Source organism: Salvelinus alpinus, chromosome 1 (assembly GCF_045679555.1).
Source record: "Salvelinus alpinus chromosome 1, SLU_Salpinus.1, whole genome shotgun sequence".
Lineage (NCBI taxonomy): Eukaryota > Metazoa > Chordata > Actinopteri > Salmoniformes > Salmonidae > Salvelinus > Salvelinus alpinus.
In genome coordinates, this window is record NC_092086.1 from 20,769,304 (window position 1) to 20,790,476 (window position 21,173).

Below are 21,173 nucleotides of genomic sequence, written 5' to 3' on the forward strand. Positions count from 1 at the left end.
TAATAAGAACTGAGAGCGGGGCTTGCTGCATGGTCAAATGTCATTCTGTAGTCACGTTGTCGGTTGTACTTTCCGCTATACTCCAATCTGACACTCAACGAGCATTATAAATAACTTGCTTGCCCTTTTCTCTCCTCTTTGAAAAATAAAAAAAGACAGACCAGTTGCTCACGCTGCTCACGATTCCCTCTCCTTCGATTGACAACAAAGTCCACCAACCACAGTCCGTGTTAGTGAACTCAGTAAACCAATTATACATTTTGGTTTGTGAAAACGACCCATTTCCCATGGGCGGGGCCTGTACCCCATAGAAATCAAGGGGTCAAGAACGCCATCTCATAAATAATGTGAAAAGAAGGCGGTACTTTTACCGATACAACCCCGCCCCCTTACGTGCAGTAATCCGCACACAGGGGTTAGTTCATTTTGTCCATCAACATGACATACTGTGCATTAAACCAATGTGGATCTCCAGCATTCGAGTGAGGCTTCCGCCCCCTCTGCTATCTCAAGTTTTTTTGTTGATTGATTGAAACAGATGCCAATGTTGCCATAGCTTGCTTTACCGAACTTGGTACGACACCGGTTTAGGGTAAGTAACCTGATGATAATTCCATGTTTTCTGGAACGTATAGCCTATGAGTACGTGTATTATTGCCGAGGTAAGGAGAGCGTCCTCTGCATCGCGATGTGTTTGCTGTCATAGTCACACTGTGTTCTGGCTGGGCAAGCAGTCTTTCCTGATACAGTGTGTCGTCGCAATGTAACGGATGACAGTAAACACGTTACATTGTAATCATTATTAGTAACAAAGCGGTGTTTCATATTTATAAATGATAGTGTGTTGATCGCTGCTGGAGTGTTTGTGTCGGAGGTGTGACTGAGCGGCACGAGCGAAGAGGAGGTGTGACTGAGCGGCACGAGCGAAGAGGAGGCCTCAGACAGTACATGTAGCCATCAACCTGTTTCCAGGCAGCCCTACAGGCATCTTTAGGATGTATAATGGACTATATTCATAGTCAGGAAGAGAAAGTAGCCTCAGACAGTACTAGTAGCCATCAACCTGTTCCCAGGCAGCCCTACAGGCTTCTTTAGGATGTATAATGGACTTCATTCATAGTCAGGAAGAGAAAGTAGCCTCAGACATGGTCAGTGTGACGTAGATTATCATATATGATTTATATTACCCTGCCCTGGGCCGAGTGGGTCTCCTCTGTCTTTTACAACTCTATCATTCATCAAATTGGCTCGTGTGAGAGAGAGAAAAAAAAAAGAGGGAGAACATTTGTTCGATCATCACAAGTGTGTTACACTACAGTATTATGACCGTCTCTATATGAAATGTCTCTACATGGCCAACAACAGTCTGAAACCATGGGAGTTGGTTTTGCCTGAGCCACAGCATGCCAATAGTCAACCACCCGTGGGCTGCTGCAACTAGTGTCGTAAATCACCCTGCAATATTTCATCATGGTGCTGTGTGTCACCAGCATTGTTTGTTGTCCAAGCTATTTCACAAAAGCTGAGGGGTGTGTGTCACATTCAGTATTTCTCTGGCATGACAAGATTGTCTGGTCAGAACATGTCACTAAAATAGTGTAGTAACTTCCTGGTCCTAGGCTCTACTCAGCACCCACCTGCACCTCTCTCATCCTCTCGCTCCCTCCATCTCTTCCTCGTCCTCTCCTTCCCCCCACCTCTTCTACCTTTCCTCTCCCTCCCCCCCCACCTCTTCTACCTTTCCTTTCCTCTCCCTCCCCCCCACCTCTTCTACCTGTCCTCTCCCTCCCCCCACCTCTTCTACCTGTCCTCTCCCTCCCCCCACCTCTTCTACCTGTCCTCTCCCTCCCCCCACCTCTTCTACCTGTCCTCTCCCTCCCCCCACCTCTTCTACCTGTCCTCTCCCTCCCCCCACCTCTTCTACCTGTCCTCTCCCTCCCCCCACCTCTTCTACCTGTCCTCTCCCTCCCCCCACCTCTTCTACCTGTCCTCTCCCTCCCCCCACCTCTTCTACCTGTCCTCTCCCTCCCCCCACCTCTTCTACCTGTCCTCTCCCTCCCCCCACCTCTTCTACCTGTCCTCTCCCTCCCCCCACCTTTCTACATTTCCTGCTCTTTTCTTCCACTACTCGACATTACAGTTGATGACTGTACTTCCACAAATATTTCACTCTCTCTCTCACACACACACAGATCACATTCTCTCTCACACACACTCATATGCACACACACTGCATACTGTCTCTCTCATTCACACACACACAGTCCTAGAACCCCATAAGACACAGAAGAGCTAGTTGGAACAGCCTCTTCTCATTGACTTTTTAAAGAATGAAGGTGTGTGCCAGTCTGGCAGTTCTTTGGGCCGTGAAGGAGCCAAACACTCAGCTGCCCCACTGCTCTCCAACCGATGTCCTGGTCTCAACACATCTCATTTCAACATAAACCAACTCTCCCATTCTGACGTCATTTTGATCCAGCCTTCTCAGTTTGCAAAGTAGACCAGTGAATCAGTCAATCAAATGTATTGAATAAATCCCTTTTGACATCAGCAGCTGTCACAAATACCTCTACAGATACCCAGCCTAAAATCCCCAAAGAGCAAGCAATGTGGAAGAAGTGTGTGTGTTCTGTGTGTGTGATATATATATCCCCCGCCACATAGACTATAGCAGCATAGATGGGGACACAGTAATAACTGTAGCAGTGATGAATAAATACATGTCCATTGGGGTGGAGGCAGAGTAAAGACTGTCGGGGGGGGGTGACCTTAGGGGGAGCAACAGACTAAATTACCATTGAAGGGGTGTGGGGACCAAGTGAAATAAAATATAAATAATCATTTTTGACTGACATATTTTTAGACCACGACGTCCCAGTTCTCTCTAAGCTGAGTGACTGAGGTAGTTGTAACCATCCACTCTCTCAATGGTCTTAGCAATCTGGGCGGCAGGTAGCCTAGTGGTTAGAGCGTTGGACTAGTAACCGAAAGGTTGCAAAAACAAATCCCCGAGCTGACAAGGTAAAAATCTGTCGTTCTGCCCCTGAACAAGGCAGTTAACCCACTGTTCCTAGGCCGTCATTGTAAATAATAATTTGTTCTTAACTGACTTGCCTAGTTAAATAAAGGTAAAATAAAAATCCCAGACCTATGCTGGAACATTGTTAACATTGTGGGAGGCAACCCATCTGCCTAGGGAGACCACTCCCAGGGTCTGGTTGTTTATGGGTGGTTGTTTATGGGTGGTTGTTTGGGGGTACAGAGCATGGTGATGACTCATGATGTCTTTTAAGTCTAGAAAGTTCCCCCTGTACCACTGACCAAATACTATGGGCCTATAGCATCATTGGTGTCATTTGATCAAGTTATCAGATTTGGATACAGTACTTTTTACACACACACACACACACACACACTCTTAGATGACCTGGGTTGTGATGTTGAGTCAGTCATGTCATACAGTGTGTTCATGTTAACTCTTCTGTTTTGGGGCAGCAAACAGAGACATTTCCTTCTGCATCTTTATCTCACCACTGCATTATACTCTTTGTCATAGGAGACAATGTAAACAAGCTGTGTATAGCTTCTAATTATGCTTTAAAATAGTGTATATTCAACCAGCAGATATTAAAGGCTGTCCCACCAGCGGTACGCTAATGATAAGAATAAGAAATGACTTTATTGTTCATTTACATCAACATTGATTTGGAGGTCAGGATACTGATATGTAAAAACGCTGGAAAGTGAGCACACACATTCTCACTGACTCTACTCCTAACCAATGGTAACTTTAAAACCTCACCCCTTAACCTCACTGACTCTACTCCTAACCAATGGTAACTTTAAAACCTCACCCCTTAACCTCACTGACTCTACTCCTAACCAATGGTAACTTTAAAACCTCACCCCTTAATCTCACTGACTCTACTCCTAACCAATGGTAACTTTAAAACCTCACCCCTTAACCTCACTGACTCTACTCCTAACCAATGGTAACTTTAAAACCTCACCCCTTAACCTCACTGACTCTACTCCTAACCAATGGTAACTTTTCAACTTCACCCCTTAACCTCACTGACTCTACTCCTAACCAATGGTAACTTTAAAACCACACCCCTTAACCTCACTGACTCTACTCCTAACCAATGGTAACTTTTCAACCTCACCCCTTAACCTCACTGACTCTACTCCTAACCAATGGTAACTTTTCAACCTCACCCCTTAACCTCACTGACTCTACTCCTAACCAATGGTAACTTTTCAACCTCACCCCTTAACCTCACTGACTCTACTCCTAACCAATGGTAACTTTTCAACCTCACCCCTTAACCTCACTGACTCTACTCCTAACCAATGGTAACTTTTCAACCTCACCCCTTAATCTCACTGACTCTACTCCTAACCAATGGTAACTTTTCAACCTCACCCCTTAACCTCACCGACTCTACTCCTGACCAATGGTAACTTTAAAACCTCACCCCTTAACCTCACCGACTCTACTCCTGACCAATGGTAACTTTAAAACCTCACCCCTTAACCTCACCGACTCTACTCCTGACCAATGGTAACTTTAAAACCTCACCCCTTAACCTCACCGACTCTACTCCTGACCAATGGTAACTTTAAAACCTCACCCCTTAACCTCACCGACTCTACTCCTGACCAATGGTAACTTTAAAACCTCACCCCTTAACCTCACCGACTCTACTCCTAACCCCATTTCTTTTCCACCTCAATGATGACCCCCATGTCTAACTGTACATCTTCAGCTATTTTAGCTCTGCCAGCTGAATATACCCTTCCTTCCAAAAAACAATGTGTCTCTCATGACATGTCTAAACCATGTGTGTTGTTCTTCCTTCCCAGCATGCCTCTGGCTCGCAGCCTGTCCATCACCTCCCTGTCGGGGTTGGAGGAGTGGGATGAGGAGTTTGACCTGGAGGACGCTGTCCTCTTCGAGATCGCATGGGAGGTGGCCAACAAAGGTATCACTGTGTGTGTCTAACGACAGTATGTTAGTAATAACTCTCGGTTCTGTGTGTAACGACAGTATATTAGTAATAACTCTCGGTTCTGTGTGTAACGACAGTATATTAGTAATAACTCTTGGTTCTGTGTGTAACGACAGTATGTTAGTAATAACTCTCGGTTCTGTGTGTAACGACAGTATATTAGTAATAACTCTTGGTTCTGTGTGTAACGACAGTATGTTAGTAATAACTCTCGGTTCTGTGTGTAACGACAGTATATTAGTAATAACTCTTGGTTCTGTGTGTAACGACAGTATGTTAGTAATAACTCTTGGTTCTGTGTGTAACGACAGTATGTTAGTAATAACTCTCGGTTCTGTGTGTAACGACAGTATGTTAGTAATAACTCTCGGTTCTGTGTGTAACGACAGTATATTAGTAATAACTCTCGGTTCTGTGTGTAACGACAGTATATTAGTAATAACTCTTGGTTCTGTGTGTAACGACAGTATGTTAGTAATAACTCTCGGTTCTGTGTGTAACGACAGTATATTAGTAATAACTCTTGGTTCTGTGTGTAACGACAGTATGTTAGTAATAACTCTCGGTTCTGTGTGTAACGACAGTATATTAGTAATAACTCTTGGTTCTGTGTGTAACGACAGTATGTTAGTAATAACTCTTGGTTCTGTGTGTAACGACAGTATGTTAGTAATAACTCTCGGTTCTGTGTGTAACGACAGTATGTTAGTAATAACTCTCGGTTCTGTGTGTAACGACAGTATATTAGTAATAACTCTCGGTTCTGTGTGTAACGACAGTATATTAGTAATAAATCTTGGTCCGTGCCTCTGTGCAGTTGGTGGGATTTACACAGTGATCCAGACCAAAGCCCGTCTGACGGCAGAGGAATGGGGAGAAAACTATTTCCTGGTTGGTCCGTACGTGGAGAGTAACGTCCGCACCCAGGTGGAGCTGATCGAGCCCACCAACCCTGCCCTTAAGAGAGCCATAGACAAGATGAATTCCAGTGGATGTAAGGTACAGACCCACACAGAGACCCACACAGAGACCCACACAGAGACCCACACAGAGACCCACACAGAGACCCACACAGAGACCCACACAGAGATCCACACCAGTTTGCTGGCACTATTAAAGGACTTAAAGGGGAAATCTGCAGTTGCTTCATCCATTTTTGGACTTAGAAGTTAATATGTACCCATTTTGATTCTTTAAGAATATAACTTATATAAATGCCTCATGAGCTTAGTTTAACTGAACCCACAATATATAAGCTTGATTTACTCCAATGTTTGTAAACATAAACAAACACCGTATAAATCAAACATGGTTTAAACTATGTGTTATATCATGGATGGTCAGTCCTTGCGTCCATAGCTTTTTACCAAACTGCAGATTGTCGCTTTAAAGGAGCTACATGTAACATTAGCACCAACTAGCACCAAATGCAGCAAAGGAGTATAAATCCATGAGACTAAAACTAACTTATTAGAACCCAGTGTGAAGTTTCTAATTAGAATCTTTACCTCAACTAGCCTGTGTGTGTACAGCTTCCTGAATTACCATTGGTTCTCGATCGTGACGTTGACAACAACAGAAAAAAACATTAGCTATACATAACTTATTCACGTCCTTGCAATTTAAGTTTTTGGGGATTATGATGAGGTTAAAAGCAGTATTATTCCATTTTAAGCATTTCTAAGCAGTGTCCTTCAGTTTTTAAAAAGGTTTGATCAGTTACTTCATGACGTCAACCTTGCCTCAAAAGCCCCTGTGCACCCCAAGACCCCACCTGACACTGGTCCATGGCATTGGCCTTTTCCCAGGACACACACACACACACAGTCTTGTATAACTAACCTTGTGGGGACACACAAGTCAGTCCCATTCAAAATCATATTTTCCCTTACCCTAATCCTAGTTCCTAACCCTAAACTTAATTCTAACCCTAGCACTAATTCTAACCTTAACCATAAACCGCCTAGAAATAGTATTTGACCTTGTGGGGACTAACAAAATGTCCCCAGTTGGTCAAAAATACATATGTTTACTTCTGGTCCCCACAAGTATAGTTGAACACGTCCACACACACACATAGTGTCCCTCTTTCTCTCTCTCTTTATTTCACTCTATCCTTCACTCTCTGTCCTTGTCGTTCTAATCTCTGGTATTTCTGTTAAAAGGTTAAAGGCTGTATCAGTGTCACACACACTGCTGTCTATTTCTAGTAGGCAGTCTGTAGTGTGCATGTGTAGTTCATATGTGTGTGTGCCATGCTGAGTCACTCCTTGGCATTCTAGCAGTGCAGTGCACCATGGGAAAGCCGTGTGTAGTGAGGTCAGATCATTTGATTGGAGGAGAGCGATACTGTGCCCTAATCGTAATCGTCCTTACTTGAGGACTGGAAGCTGTGGAACATTTGTGTAAGTCATTGTGTAAGCTCCCAGTTCTTTGTGGTATAAACAACAGGAAATTGTCTTTTAATTCTCTGTACTGGGCAACGACGAATAAACATATACATGTCAAACACTCCAGGTCCAGACTGTGACCACATTGAAGATATGCTAGTTATGTAGCGACACTATGGCTAACAGCACCAGACCATGTCTGCCTGGCTAGCAAGCTACTTTAAAAACACTGACCCCAGTCTCTTTCTCACCCCTCCTCTCTCTTTCACACTCTTTCTCTCCCCCTCTCTCTCTCTCTCTCTCCCCCTCTCTCTCTCTCTCCCCCCCATCTCTCTTCACCCCAGGTGTACTTTGGTCGTTGGCTGATTGAGGGCAGTCCATACGTGGTGCTGATAGATGTGGCGTTCACTGCCTGGAACCTGGATAAGTGGAAAAAAGAGTTGTGGGACAACTTCTCTATCGGGGTGCCCTGGTTCGACCGCGAGGCCAACGACGCCGTCCTCTTTGGCTTCTTGACCGCCTGGTTACTAGGAGAGGTGGGTTGCTGCCAGGGAGGGTCAGGGTTAATGGGTTACTAGGAGAGGTGGGTTGCTGTCAGGGATAATGGGTTACTGCCAGGGAGGGTCAGGGATAATGGGTTACTAGGAGAGGTGGGTTGCTGCCAGGGAGGGTCAGGGATAATGGGTTGCTGTCAGGGATAATGGGTTGCTGCCAGGGAGGGTCAGGGATAATGGGTTGCTGCCAGGGAGGGTCAGGGATAATGGGTTGCTGCCAGGGAGGGTCAGGGATAATGGGTTACTAGGAGAAGTAGGTTGCTGCCAGGGAGGGTCAGGGATAATGGGTTGCTGTCAGGGAGGGTCAGGAATAATGGGTTGCTGGGAGAAGTAGGTTGCTGCCAGGGAGGGTCAGGGATAATGGGTTGCTGTCAGGGAGGGTCAGGGATAATGGGTTGCTGGGAGAAGTAGGTTGCTGCCAGGGAGGGTCAGGGATAATGGGTTGCTGCCAGGGAGGGTCAGGGATAATGGGTTACTAGGAGAGGTGGCTTGATGCCAGGGAGGGTCAGGGATAATGGGTTGCTACCAGGGAGGGTCAGGGATAATGAGTTACTATGAGAGGTGGGTTGCTGCCAGGGAGGGTCAGGGATAATGGGTTACTAGGAGAGGTGGGTTGATGCCAGGGATGGTCAGGGATAATGGGTTGGGGGGGTGTGGCCTACACACGGCTCACTGTTATAACAGGGAAGTAGGTGGTTCTAGCCCAGTGGTCACCAACCTTTTCTGAGTCAAGATCACTTTCACAGTCAAAAAGCAAGCTGAGATCTACTGCTCAGATTGTTTTATTTACATTAACCCACACAGTTTAGTAGGAATGAGGTTTGGGCAGTAGGCCTAATACATTATCACAGCATATTGGCTATATGATTGGCCTGCCATTATTGTTAATCAGACCATATTATATTTCAAAACTCGAGCTTTGATAACAAAATAGATCAGTTGGTTTAGCACTTGTGAGTCATTGTGGGGCATGAATTTAAATAACCGTATTGTTTATTTTACTGGACTGATGGTACCTGCATCAGACGGTCAACGAGGTCAAATCACCACGTCACTGGTCTTCAGGTCGGAAAGTCGGAGCTCTAGAAAGATGCCCGAGTTTCCGACTTGGAATTCCGAGTTAGATGACCGTTCAAAACGATTTTTCCCAACCGCCTCTCACGGTCCCTGCTCTCTCCTTCCTTTCCTTGGGTGAGACTGACCAGAGAGAGGGGACACCGTCTTCCACCTGATGGCCAAACTCGGTCGCACCGCATCTGCCTAATGCACAAATTCATGTTGTTCCTATGACCAGAGAAAGTGAAATATTCCTTAATATTAAAATTGACACGACGAGCTGCTAATAATAAAAACACGCAGGGCTATCGATACTTGGCTACTCATTCATTGCAGCTGCAGCCCGAGCAGAAGTACGGAGATGCGCGTTTTCTAATAGTGTTGAATATAAACAGTGACAGAGCTGAATATAACTTAAACACTCATAAAAACAGCAGCTCTTTGCTGTATTCGTTGACAGTCTCTGTTGTCATGGTTTTAAAAGTGATTAAATCTTACGTAGACTAGTAGCCTATTACACTTGGCTGTGGCCAGGGTCATGGAAGCTCTGTAGCCACAGTGATTTGAGCTTTCCAATTGGGCAGCGCAGTAGGTGCACTCGTTTTAGTCACAGATTTGCCGGGTATGCAGAGTTCGTCTCATGGGAAGACTTTGCTTACCCGGTGCGCAAGACTTTTGAATCAAGTGCACCTACCAGCAACAGCTCAACACGATTTAAAAAAGGAGCGTAAGCCTTTATCGTTCGTTGGCTTTTCTACAGAAATATTTAATAGACTAGAAATGCTTTGAAGATGGACCGGTTGGCGACCACTGTTCTAGCCAGATTTAATAATGGCTTGTGTCAGTGCAAGGTTGCAATTCATTAGTAACAGTATTCTGTATAAGGTTCCGTATTAACCCCACATTGTCTTCCTCCAGTATGCTGGCCCATTATATTAACCCCACATTGTCTTCCTCCAGTATGCTGACCCATTATATTAACCCCACATTGTCTTCCTCCAGTATGCTGACCCATTATATTAACCCCACATTGTCTTCCTCCAGTATGCTGACCCATTATATTAACCCCACATTGTCTTCCTCCACTATGCTGGTCCATTATATTAACCCCACATTGTCTTCCTCCAGTATGCTGGACCATTATATTAACCCCACATTGTCTTCCTCCAGTATGTTGGCCCATTATATTAACCCCACATTGTCTTCCTCCAGTATGCTGGTCCATTATATTAACCCCACATTGTCTTCCTCCAGTATGTTGGACCATTATATTAACCCCACATTGTCCTCCTCCAGTATGCTGGACCATTATATTAACCCCACATTGTCTTCCTCCAGTATGCTGGACCATTATATTAACCCCACATTGTCTTCCTCCAGTATGCTGGACCATTATATTAACCCCACATTGTCTTCCTCCAGTATCCTGGACCATTATATTAACCCCACATTGTCTTCCTCCAGTATCCTGGACCATTATATTAACCCCACATTGTCCTCCTCCAGTATGCTGGACCATTATATTAACCCCACATTGTCTTCCTCCAGTATGCTGGACCATTATATTAACCCCACATTGTCCTCCTCCAGTATGCTGGACCATTATATTAACCCCACATTGTCTTCCTCCAGTATCCTGGACCATTATATTAACCCCACATTGTCTTCCTCCAGTATCCTGGACCATTATATTAACCCCACATTGTCTTCCTCCAGTATGCTGGACCATTATATTAACCCCACATTGTCTTCCTCCAGTATGCTGGCCCATTATATTAACCCCACATTGTCTTCCTCCAGTATGCTGGACCATTATATTAACCCCACATTGTCCTCCTCCAGTATGCTGGCCCATTATATTAACCCCACATTGTCCTCCTCCAGTATGCTGGACCATTATATTAACCCCACATTGTCTTCCTCCAGTATGCTGGACCATTATATTAACCCCACATTGTCCTCCTCCAGTATGCTGGACCATTATATTAACCCCACATTGTCTTCCTCCAGTATGCTGGACCATTATATTAACCCCACATTGTCCTCCTCCAGTATGCTGGACCATTATATTAACCCCACATTGTCTTCCTCCAGTATCCTGGACCATTATATTAACCCCACATTGTCTTCCTCCAGTATGCTGGTCCATTATATTAACCCCACATTGTCTTCCTCCAGTATGCTGGACCATTATATTAACCCCACATTGTCCTCCTCCAGTATGCTGGACCATTATATTAACCCCACATTGTCTTCCTCCAGTATGCTGGACCATTATATTAACCACACATTGTCCTCCTCCAGTATCCTGGACCATTATATTAACCCCACATTGTCTTCCTCCAGTATGCTGGTCCATTATATTAACCCCACATTGTCTTCCTCCAGTATGCTGGACCATTATATTAACCCCACATTGTCTTCCTCCAGTATGCTGGACCATTATATTAACCCCACATTGTCTTCCTCCAGTATGCTGGACCATTATATTAACCCCACATCGTCTTCCTCCAGTATGCTGGACCATTATATTAACCCCACATTGTCTTCCTCCAGTATCCTGGCCCATTATATTAACCCCACATTGTCTTCCTCCAGTATGCTGGCCCATTATATTAACCCCACATTGTCCTCCTCCAGTATGTTGGACCATTATATTAACCCCACATTGTCCTCCTCCAGTATGCTGACCCATTATATTAACCCCACATTGTCTTCCTCCAGTATGCTGGACCATTATATTAACCCCACATTGTCTTCCTCCAGTATGCTGGACCATTATATTAACCCCACATTGTCTTCCTCCAGTATCCTGACCCATTATATTAACCCCACATTGTCTTCCTCCAGTATGTTGGACCATTATATTAACCCCACATTGTCTTCCTCCAGTATGCTGGACCATTATATTAACCCCACATTGTCCTCCTCCAGTATCCTGGACCATTATATTAACCCCACATTGTCTTCCTCCACTATGCTGGTCCATTATATTAACCCCACATTGTCTTCCTCCAGTATGCTGGACCATTATATTAACCCCACATTGTCTTCCTCCAGTATGCTGGACCATTATATTAACCCCACATTGTCTTCCTCCAGTATGCTGGACCATTGTAGTAATCCCACATTGTCTTCCTCCAGTATGCAGCGCAGTGTGAGGAGCCTCCCCATATCCTGGCCCATTTCCATGAGTGGCTGGCAGGCCTGGGCTTGGCGCTATGCAGACAGAGACAGTTGCCCGTGGCAACCATCTTCACCACCCACGCCACCCTGCTGGGACGTTACCTGTGTGCCGGCAGTGTGGACTTCTACAACAACCTCGCCGATGTGAGTGCATCTGTGTGGGTGTGTTTGTGTGTACACATGTGATGATGTCGTGATGTGTGGTGTGTGTTGGTCAGGGTTGGGATGTCATGTTTACTATGTTCTGTCTTTGTGCATCTTCACCATCATTTACAGGTAACTGACCTCACAGTAAGTGTTGTGGGTCATTCTAGGTTGTTTGAAGGTCAGTTGTCACCCTAGCTAGTATATTTTGCCCTGATCATAAATCAACCCCTTACCCTAGTCCCCTACTTAGTATTCACTAGTGTAGATCTGAAAGGGAACTGTTACCAGACTGATGATACCAATCTGATCCTTCCAGAGTTACGTAAGTGTGTGGAAGGTGGGGCGGGCAGGACCGTAGCATTTTTACCATGTTGGTTTTTAGCATCTAGTCTGTCCTGTTTCATCGACCCTGGATTTCTCCACTAAAACAGTGAAAGCACTTATTTGATGTGCTATTTACTTGACCCACAACTGCTGAACGTTGTGGGTCAGTGTCTCCCAGCCTCTTCACCATAGCCACTACTCTAGATCAGATAGGATTGGATAAGCTTTGTTTTATGATCAAAAATAATTGAGAATACATTTTTTTGCAAGTTATTTATTCAATTAACTTTATCTCATAGTAGGTAATAGCTTAGTCTTGGTGAGTGGAATTGACGATTTGGAATTGTCCTCTCTGTGTCTCAGTTCAACGTGGATAAGGAGGCGGGGGATAGACAGATCTACCATCGGTATTGTCTGGAGCGGACAGCGGCACGCTGCGCTCATGTCTTCACCACCGTCTCTCAGATCACAGCCGTTGAGGCAGAGCACCTGCTCAAGAGGAAACCAGGTGTGTGTGTGTGCGTGTGTGTGTATGCCTGTCACAGGAATTCCAGTCAAGTCTCTGTTTTTTAACCTTTTAACCTCTTTGTTTGTTCTTAGTTGACTGTCTGGCTAACCTCTCTTGTTATCTCTACCTCTCTTCTCTTGTTATCTCTACCTCGCCGTCTCCTGTTCTCTCTCTCCCTTTCCTGTTCTCCCTCTCTCTCCCTCTCTCCCTCTCTCCCTCTCTCCCTCTCTCCCTCTCTCCCTCTCTCCCTCTCTCCCTCTCTCCCTCTCTCCCTCTCTCCCTCTCTCCCTCTCTCCCTCTCTCCCTCTCCCTTTTACCGCTCCTGTTCTTCCACTCTCTCCTCCTCCCCCGCCACCCCACCCCACAGACATAATCACCCCTAACGGGCTGAACGTGAAGAAGTTCTCTGCCATGCATGAGTTCCAGAACCTGCACGCCCAGAGCAAGAACCGTATCCAGGAGTTCATCAGAGGTCACTTCTATGGGTCAGTGGGGTCACCACCCAAACACAAATATACTATATATACATACTGCTGACCCACTGGGCACAGATGTCAGTTCAATGTCTATTTTTGATTTTCATTATGTTGAGTTGTCAACTAATGTGAATTCAATTTGATTTCAATTTCAACAAAACATGATCTCCATCACATTGGATTTAGGTTCAAAGTTGGGTGAAGAAAATCAGAAATTCCCTTATGTTGATGATTTTTTTGTTGATTCAACATTATGATATTTGTTTTGTTTAAATGATGTGGGAACAATGTTAATTCAACCAGTTTTTGCCCAGTGATGGGAGCGTTACCTATCATATTAATAGACAACCCTAACCCTATCATATTAATAGACAACCCTAACCCTATCATATTAGACAACCCTAACCCTATCATATTAATAGACAACCCTAACCCTATCATATTAGACAACCCTAACCCTATAATATTGGTGAATGCACCAATTTGTAGGTCGCTCTGGATAAGAGCGTCTGCTAAATGACTTAAATGTAATGTAAATATTAATAGACAACCCTAACCCTATCATATTAGACAACCCTAACCCTATCATATTAGACAACCCTAACCCTATCATATTAATAGACAACCCTAGAAACAGCCTGTTGCTTGAACCTTATTGACACTATCATTTTCAGGGTTTGATACTGTGACCAAAACAGTGCGACACACATGTTTTGGTCACAAGGGTGCCAGTGACATTTTCGCAAGAGTGCCAGTTGCATAGCTTTTTTTATCATGATTTATTGAAACAGTAATGTGCAATTGACCAAAAATAAATCCACTTTCTGAAGAGGCAACATCGTCACGGGAACGCCCCTGTCTGTGTGTGTCAGGACTTGACTTACAGGGGAGGTTTAGAAACCCTCCATCAGTGGACCCCTGGCCAGTGGAAAACATATTTTAATATTGCTAGTTTTAATCTAGGCTATATAATTTATTTATAAAAATGGATTCCCAAAGCTTTTCGTTCGTTATGTCGGTTATTTATCACTCGCGCTGCACACGGCCTATAGATAATCTGATGCGCAGAAAGAGCGCGCAGCTCTGAAACAGCTGGTTGTTGTGTTGAGGAAACCAGTAGGAAAGATGTTACAAGTTATATCTACCAGTAAATGCTAAGGCCAGAATGGGTATGCAACCCAGGTAAAACGTTCAAAGTCTTATTTGAATATTGGCGATGCGCAATTCAGTCATCATGGAATATCCTACCTTGAAAATCAGACATTTCTTCTCGACTATTTGGTTGTTGAGAAGTCATTGGTTATGGTAGCCGATTTAACACTTCTACTGCTCCAATATAATTATTACGTGATTTCATTTCTGATCAGTTTTTATGAGGGATTCAGGTGCTTTCGATTGTTTCCCGCTGTTTCAACTGAAGTCTGTTGCGGTAAAACCATATGCGGTTATTATGAGAAAGATATGTTTGCTTCAACTTGTTGTTTTTTTTATACAAAGCGTTCCATTACAAAGGGAACCCGGTTTTTGGTCGCTCTCTCGTTTGAAAACATGGTACAAGAACTCAACACGGGGGCTCCCGAGTGGTGCAGCGGTCTAAGGCACCGCATCCCAGTGCTGGAGGCGCCACTACAGACACCCTGGTTCGATTCCAGGCTGTATCACAACCGTCCATGATTGGGAATCCCATAGGGCGGCGCACAATTGGCCTAGCATCGTCCGGGTTTGGCCGGTGTAGGCCGTCTTTTGAAAATAACAATTTGTTCTTAACTGACTTGCCTAGTTAAATAAAGGTTAACTTTTTTTTAAGTGGCGAGACTGAGCAAGACTACCACATGGACAGACTTCATTAGTGTGTTTGTGTCGGGAGCATGTTGCCTATTTAGTCAGGCAATGTCCACATTATTGTGACATTTTAGAATGTAAAAGTAATGTGAATGTCAATCCATAATACCATTTTTTTATTTAAGTATTATTCATAGTGGAAATGCATACTTTTGGGGGGATTTTTTTCTATAGGCTATTACAACAATGACATAAAATGTAGCTCCTTTAAAATTTGCCTACAATTTAAGTGCTTGAAAAAGTAATTTAAAGTCCTTGAATTTGACCTGCCAATGTCTGTATGAACCCTGTATAGGCGACTTGCTCAGCCCACAAATTAAATATAAAATCACCTGCTGTCAGATTTTGTATTTTTTTCTTCGGGCCAGTAGCTTTGTTGGCACTGGCCCAGTGTGTCTTGCAAATTTACCTGAATGTCAAGCCCTGCTGTGCACTTAGCCGTTAGACTTTCATTAGCATCGCTAACTGTTTTCAGGTAGATGGAAAGACAATTAAAAGGTAAATACAAAGTAGCCTTTGACTACACACACACAAAAAAAACTTGCTTGCTGACATTTTGGGACAGTATCAACAGTGTACTAGTTAAACAAATGCCAAAATATAGTTTGAGTGGTATTTTCCTTTAATTTGCTAAGATTCTCGTTATCTAATTCTAGATACCCCAACCTTCATTTTAATGCTTTAAATCTTGATTGTGGAGAAGGGAATAAATGAATGATAGGGTTGGGGTCAGTTCCATTTCAATACAGGAAATAACCTGAATTACAATATCAATTCTCACAGAGAAGCATTGAGGACTGTATTGAAATGAAATTGACCCTGACCCTGGTCTGGACATGTGGTCAGGTGATGTCAGGATTGCATCATTTGGTCTCATCTTGAATGTTTTTTGTTGTCCCACCCGCCAGGCACCTGGACTTCAACCTGGACAAGTGTCTGTTCCTGTTCATCGCTGGGAGGTATGAGTTCAGCAACAAAGGAGCTGATATCTTCTTGGAGGCTTTGGCCAGACTCAACTATCTACTGAGAGTAAGCTGTGTGTGTGTGTCCGGCACTGTGTGTGTGTGTCCGGCACTGCGTGTGTGTACACACGTGCATCAGAGGATGTGTGTGCATTCGGAAAGTATTCAGACCCCTCAACTTTTTCCACATTTTGTTACATTACAGCCTTATTCTAAAATTGATTTTTGGTTTTGGGACATTTTTGCAAATGTATTACAACAACAACAAAAAATCTTCAGATCATTTACTCAGTACTTTGTTGAAGCACCTTTTTCAGCGATTACAGCCTTGAATCTTCTTTGGTTTGACGCTATAAGCTTGGTACACATGTATTTGGGGAGTTTCTCCCATTCTTCTCTGCAGATCCTCTCAAGCTGTCAGGTTGGATGGGGAGTGTCGCTGCACAGCTATTTTCAGGTCTCCCCAGAGACGTTCGATTTGATTCAAGCCCGGGCTCTGCCTGGGCCACTCAAGGACATTCAGAGACTTGTCCTGAAGCCACTTCTGCGTTGTCTTGGCTGTGTGCTTAGGGTCATCGTCCTGTTGGAAGGTGAACCTTCGCCCCAGTCTGAGGTCCTGGGTGCTCTGGAGCGGATTTTCATCAAGGATCTTTCTGTACTTTGCTCCGTTCATCTTTCCCTCGTTCCTGACTAGTCTCCCAGTCTCTGCCGCTGAAAAACATCCCAACAGCAGGATGCTGCCACCACCATGCTTCACCGTAGGGATGGTGACAGGTTTCCTCCAGACGTGACACTTCGCATTCAGGCCAAAGAGTTCAATCTTGGTTTCATCAGACCAGAGAATCCTGTCTCAGAGCTCTACAAACAATTCCTTTGACCTCATGGCTTGGTTTTTGTTCTGACATACACTGTAAACTGTGGGACCTTATATAGACAGGTGTGTGCCTTTCCAAATCATGTCCAATCAATTGAATTTACCACAGGTGGACTCCAAGTTGTAGAAACATCTCAAGGATGATCAATGGAAATAGGATGCACCTGAGCTCAATTTCGAGTCTCCTAGCAAAGGGTCTGAATACTTATATAAATAAGGTATTTTAAAAATATTTTTTTATACATTTGCAAACATTTCTAAACCTGTTTTCACTTTGTCATTATGGGTTATTGTTTTTTAAATCAATTTCAGAATAAGGCTGTAACGTAACAAAATGTGGAAAAAGTCAAGGGATCTGAATACATTCTGAATGCACTGTGTGCCTGTGTGAGTGTACATACCCATTGTCTACCAGCCTGTCTGTCGGTTAGTTAGATGTATTCAAGAATCTTGCAGGTATTTACTCCCTCCCTGCCTCCTCTCTCTCCCTCAGGTCAACCACAGCGATGTGACTGTCGTTGCGTTCTTCATCATGCCTGCGCGGACCAACAACTTCAACGTGGAGACGCTGAAAGGCCAAGCAGTCAGGAAGCAGCTCTGGTAATGACAACACCATCATGGCTGTTTCCTGCCACAGAGGGAGACACTTGCATGTGAGAAAATAAGTAAACGTATGTATTTATAGTGACTAATAACTTGACTCTGTTTTAACATCCCCATGGCAGGGATACCGCTCACACAGTGAAAGAACGCTTCGGAAAGAAACTTTATGAATCACTGCTGGTGTAAGTGGACCTCTATGAATCCCCATTTGTGCTGTTGAACTACCAGTACAAGAACTGTATGAACCCATAGGAATCACTGTCTTGTAAACCCATAGGAATCACTGTCTTGTAAACCCATAGGAATCACTGTCTTGTAAACCCATAGGAATCACTGTCTTGTAAACCCATAGGAATCACTGTCTTGTAAACCCATAGGAATCACTGTCTTGTAAACCCATAGGAATCACTGTCTTATAAACCCATAGGAATCACTGTCTTGTAAACCCATAGGAATCACTGTCCTCTAAACCCATAGCAATCACTGTCTTGTAAACCCATAACAATCACTGTCTTGTAAACCCATAGCAATCACTGTCTTGTAAACCCATAGCAATCACTGTCTTGTAAACCCATAGCAATCACTGTCTTGTAAACCCATAGCAATCACTGTCTTGTAAACCCATAGCAATCACTGTCTTGTAAACCCATAGCAATCACTGTCTTGTAAACCCATAGCAATCACTGTCTTGTAAACCCATAGGAATCACTGTCTTGTAAACCCATAGCAATCACTGTCTTGTAAACCCATAGCAATCACTGTCTTGTAAACCCATAGCAATCACTGTCTTGTAAACCCATAGGAATCACTGTCTTGTAAACCCATAGGAATCACTGTCCTGTAAACCCATAGGAATCACTGTCTTGTAAACCCATAGGAATCACTGTCCTGTAAACCCATAGGAATCACTGTCCTGTAAACCCATAGGAATCACTGTCCTGTAAACCCATAGGAATCACTGTCCTGTAAACCCATAGGAATCACTGTCCTGTAAACCCATAGGAATCACTGTCCTGTAAACCCATAGGAATCACTGTCTTGTAAACCCATAGGAATCACTGTCCTGTAAACCCATAGGAATCACTGTCCTGTAAACCCATAGGAATCACTGTCCTGTAAACCCATAGGAATCACTGTCTTGTAAACCCATAGGAATCACTGTCCTGTAAACCCATAGGAATCACTGTCCTGTAAACCCATAGGAATCACTGTCCTGTAAACCCATAGGAATCACTGTCCTGTAAACCCATAGGAATCACTGTCCTGTAAACCCATAGGAATCACTGTCTTGTAAACCCATAGGAATCACTGTCCTGTAAACCCATAGGAATCACTGTCCTGTAAACCCATAGGAATCACTGTCCTGTAAACCCATAGTAATCACTGTCTTCTAAACCCATAGCAATCACTGTTCTGTAAACCCATAGGAATCCCTGTACTTGAACCATTATTACTGTAAGAGAACTTATAGACTACAGTTTGTATGAATACCTTTGTGTTAGTTAAAGAGAAGGGAAACCCACACACATTTGATTCAAGCTTATGTGTCTGCCTCTTGGCCTTCATCAGAGCTTTTGTGCTAGTTTGTATTTTACACTCTTAGTAAAATCTACCTTTGTGCTGGATTAGTGGGCAGTTGCCGGACGTGTCCAAGATGCTGGACAAGGACGACTTCACCATGATGAAGCGTGCCATCTTTGCCACCCAGAGGCAGTGCCAGCCTCCCATCTGTACCCACAACATGCTGGAGGACAGCAACGACCCCATCCTCACGTGCATTCGCCGCATCGGCCTGTTCAACAGCTCTGCCGACCGCGTCAAGGTAGATTGATTGAATTAATTAGATAATTAAAAGTACTAGGCAGCTCCAGCTGGAGACGACGTTACATAGCCTATGTCAACAATTCTCCAGGATAAAAACACAAAGGCCAGAGGCTCATTGCCATTGTGTCCTCATTTGCTAGTGAGATGGCATGTGGGCCATACTGACACTTTACAAATACATAACCGTCACACTGTGCTCTGCTCTGGTCCCTCCCGTCACACAAATGTCATTCCTATAACACTATCCTACGACTGATGCACAGGCCAGTCTGGACTAGAAACCATTGCCCAGCCCGCTGCAGAGCTGGGGGTCAAATGGGTTCAACTGCTTCAAAATAATTCCTCTCTTCCCCTTCTGCACTGATTGGAAGACTTGTGAAACTGGTGTAAATAATATGGCAGAAGTGCATCTCTTTCATCTGGTCAACTCTGTCCTCATCCCCTGCTTCATTTGTGTTTCCCATCATCCTTTTAGGTGATCTTCCACCCAGAGTTCCTGTCCTCCACCTCTCCCCTCCTGCCGATGGATTATGAAGAGTTTGTAAGAGGCTGCCATCTTGGAGTGTTCCCCTCTTACTATGAACCATGGGGATATACACCAGGTAGACTCTTATAGATACTATGAACCATGGGGATATACACCAGGTAGACTCTTATAGATACTATGAACCATGGGGATATACACCAGGTAGACTCTTATAGATACTATGAACCATGGAGATATACACCAGGTAGACTCTTATAGATACTATGAACCATGGGGATATACACCAGGTAGACTCTTATAGATACTATGAACCACCAGGAAGACTCTTATAGATATTATGAACCATAGAGATATGGTTGTCTTGTACATTGGCTGTATGGCATATACACGTATATTTACTTCAATCTCTCTTTCTCTCAGCTGAGTGTACAGTCATGGGGATCCCCTCAATCTCTACCAACCTCTCTGGGTTTGGCTGCTTCATGGAGGAACACATAGCGGATCCCTCAGCATACGGTGTGTTCAGAATATGTCCAAGTCAAGGTTGTTTAGTGTCTTCCAAGGGGCTGATTAAACATTCTACATTTAGAGAAGTAATGGTCCCAATATGATATGTCATTTAGATGAGGCTTTTATCCAAAGAGACAGTCATTCATGTATACATTGTACGTATGGGTGGTTCCAGCGGGAATTGAACACACAACCTTTGGCATTACAAACGCCGTTCTCTACCAACTGATCTCCAGTAGATTGGACTAATGCTGTTGTACTCTACCTCAGGAATCTACATCCTTGATCGACGGTACAGAGGGGTTGATGAGTCATGTAACCAGCTCACATCGTACCTGTTCCAGTTCTGTCAGCAGAGCCGGCGCGCCAGGATCATCCAGCGGAACCGCACCGAGCGCCTGAGTGACCTTCTGGACTG

The 21,173-nt window shown here is 44.2% G+C and overlaps 1 protein-coding gene and 1 long non-coding RNA gene across 2 annotated transcripts in view; both read left to right on the forward strand.

Moving 5' to 3' along the window:
- The window catches only part of LOC139579785 (uncharacterized), a 98,812-nt gene that overhangs the window by 75,773 nt on the left and 1,866 nt on the right, over positions 1-21,173 (forward strand). The gene's annotated exons all lie outside the window — the stretch shown is intronic.
- LOC139539919 (glycogen [starch] synthase, muscle) lies at positions 416-21,171 on the forward strand (the record flags this gene model as incomplete). Its single annotated transcript, XM_071343324.1, has 14 exons — positions 416-592; positions 4,867-4,985; positions 5,830-6,011; positions 7,747-7,938; positions 12,157-12,342; positions 13,033-13,177; positions 13,545-13,662; positions 16,404-16,524; positions 17,825-17,931; positions 18,057-18,116; positions 19,564-19,756; positions 20,234-20,360; positions 20,666-20,761; positions 21,026-21,171. Coding segments are annotated over exons 2-14 (1,791 nt in total), but the record flags the coding sequence as incomplete, so codon positions are not given.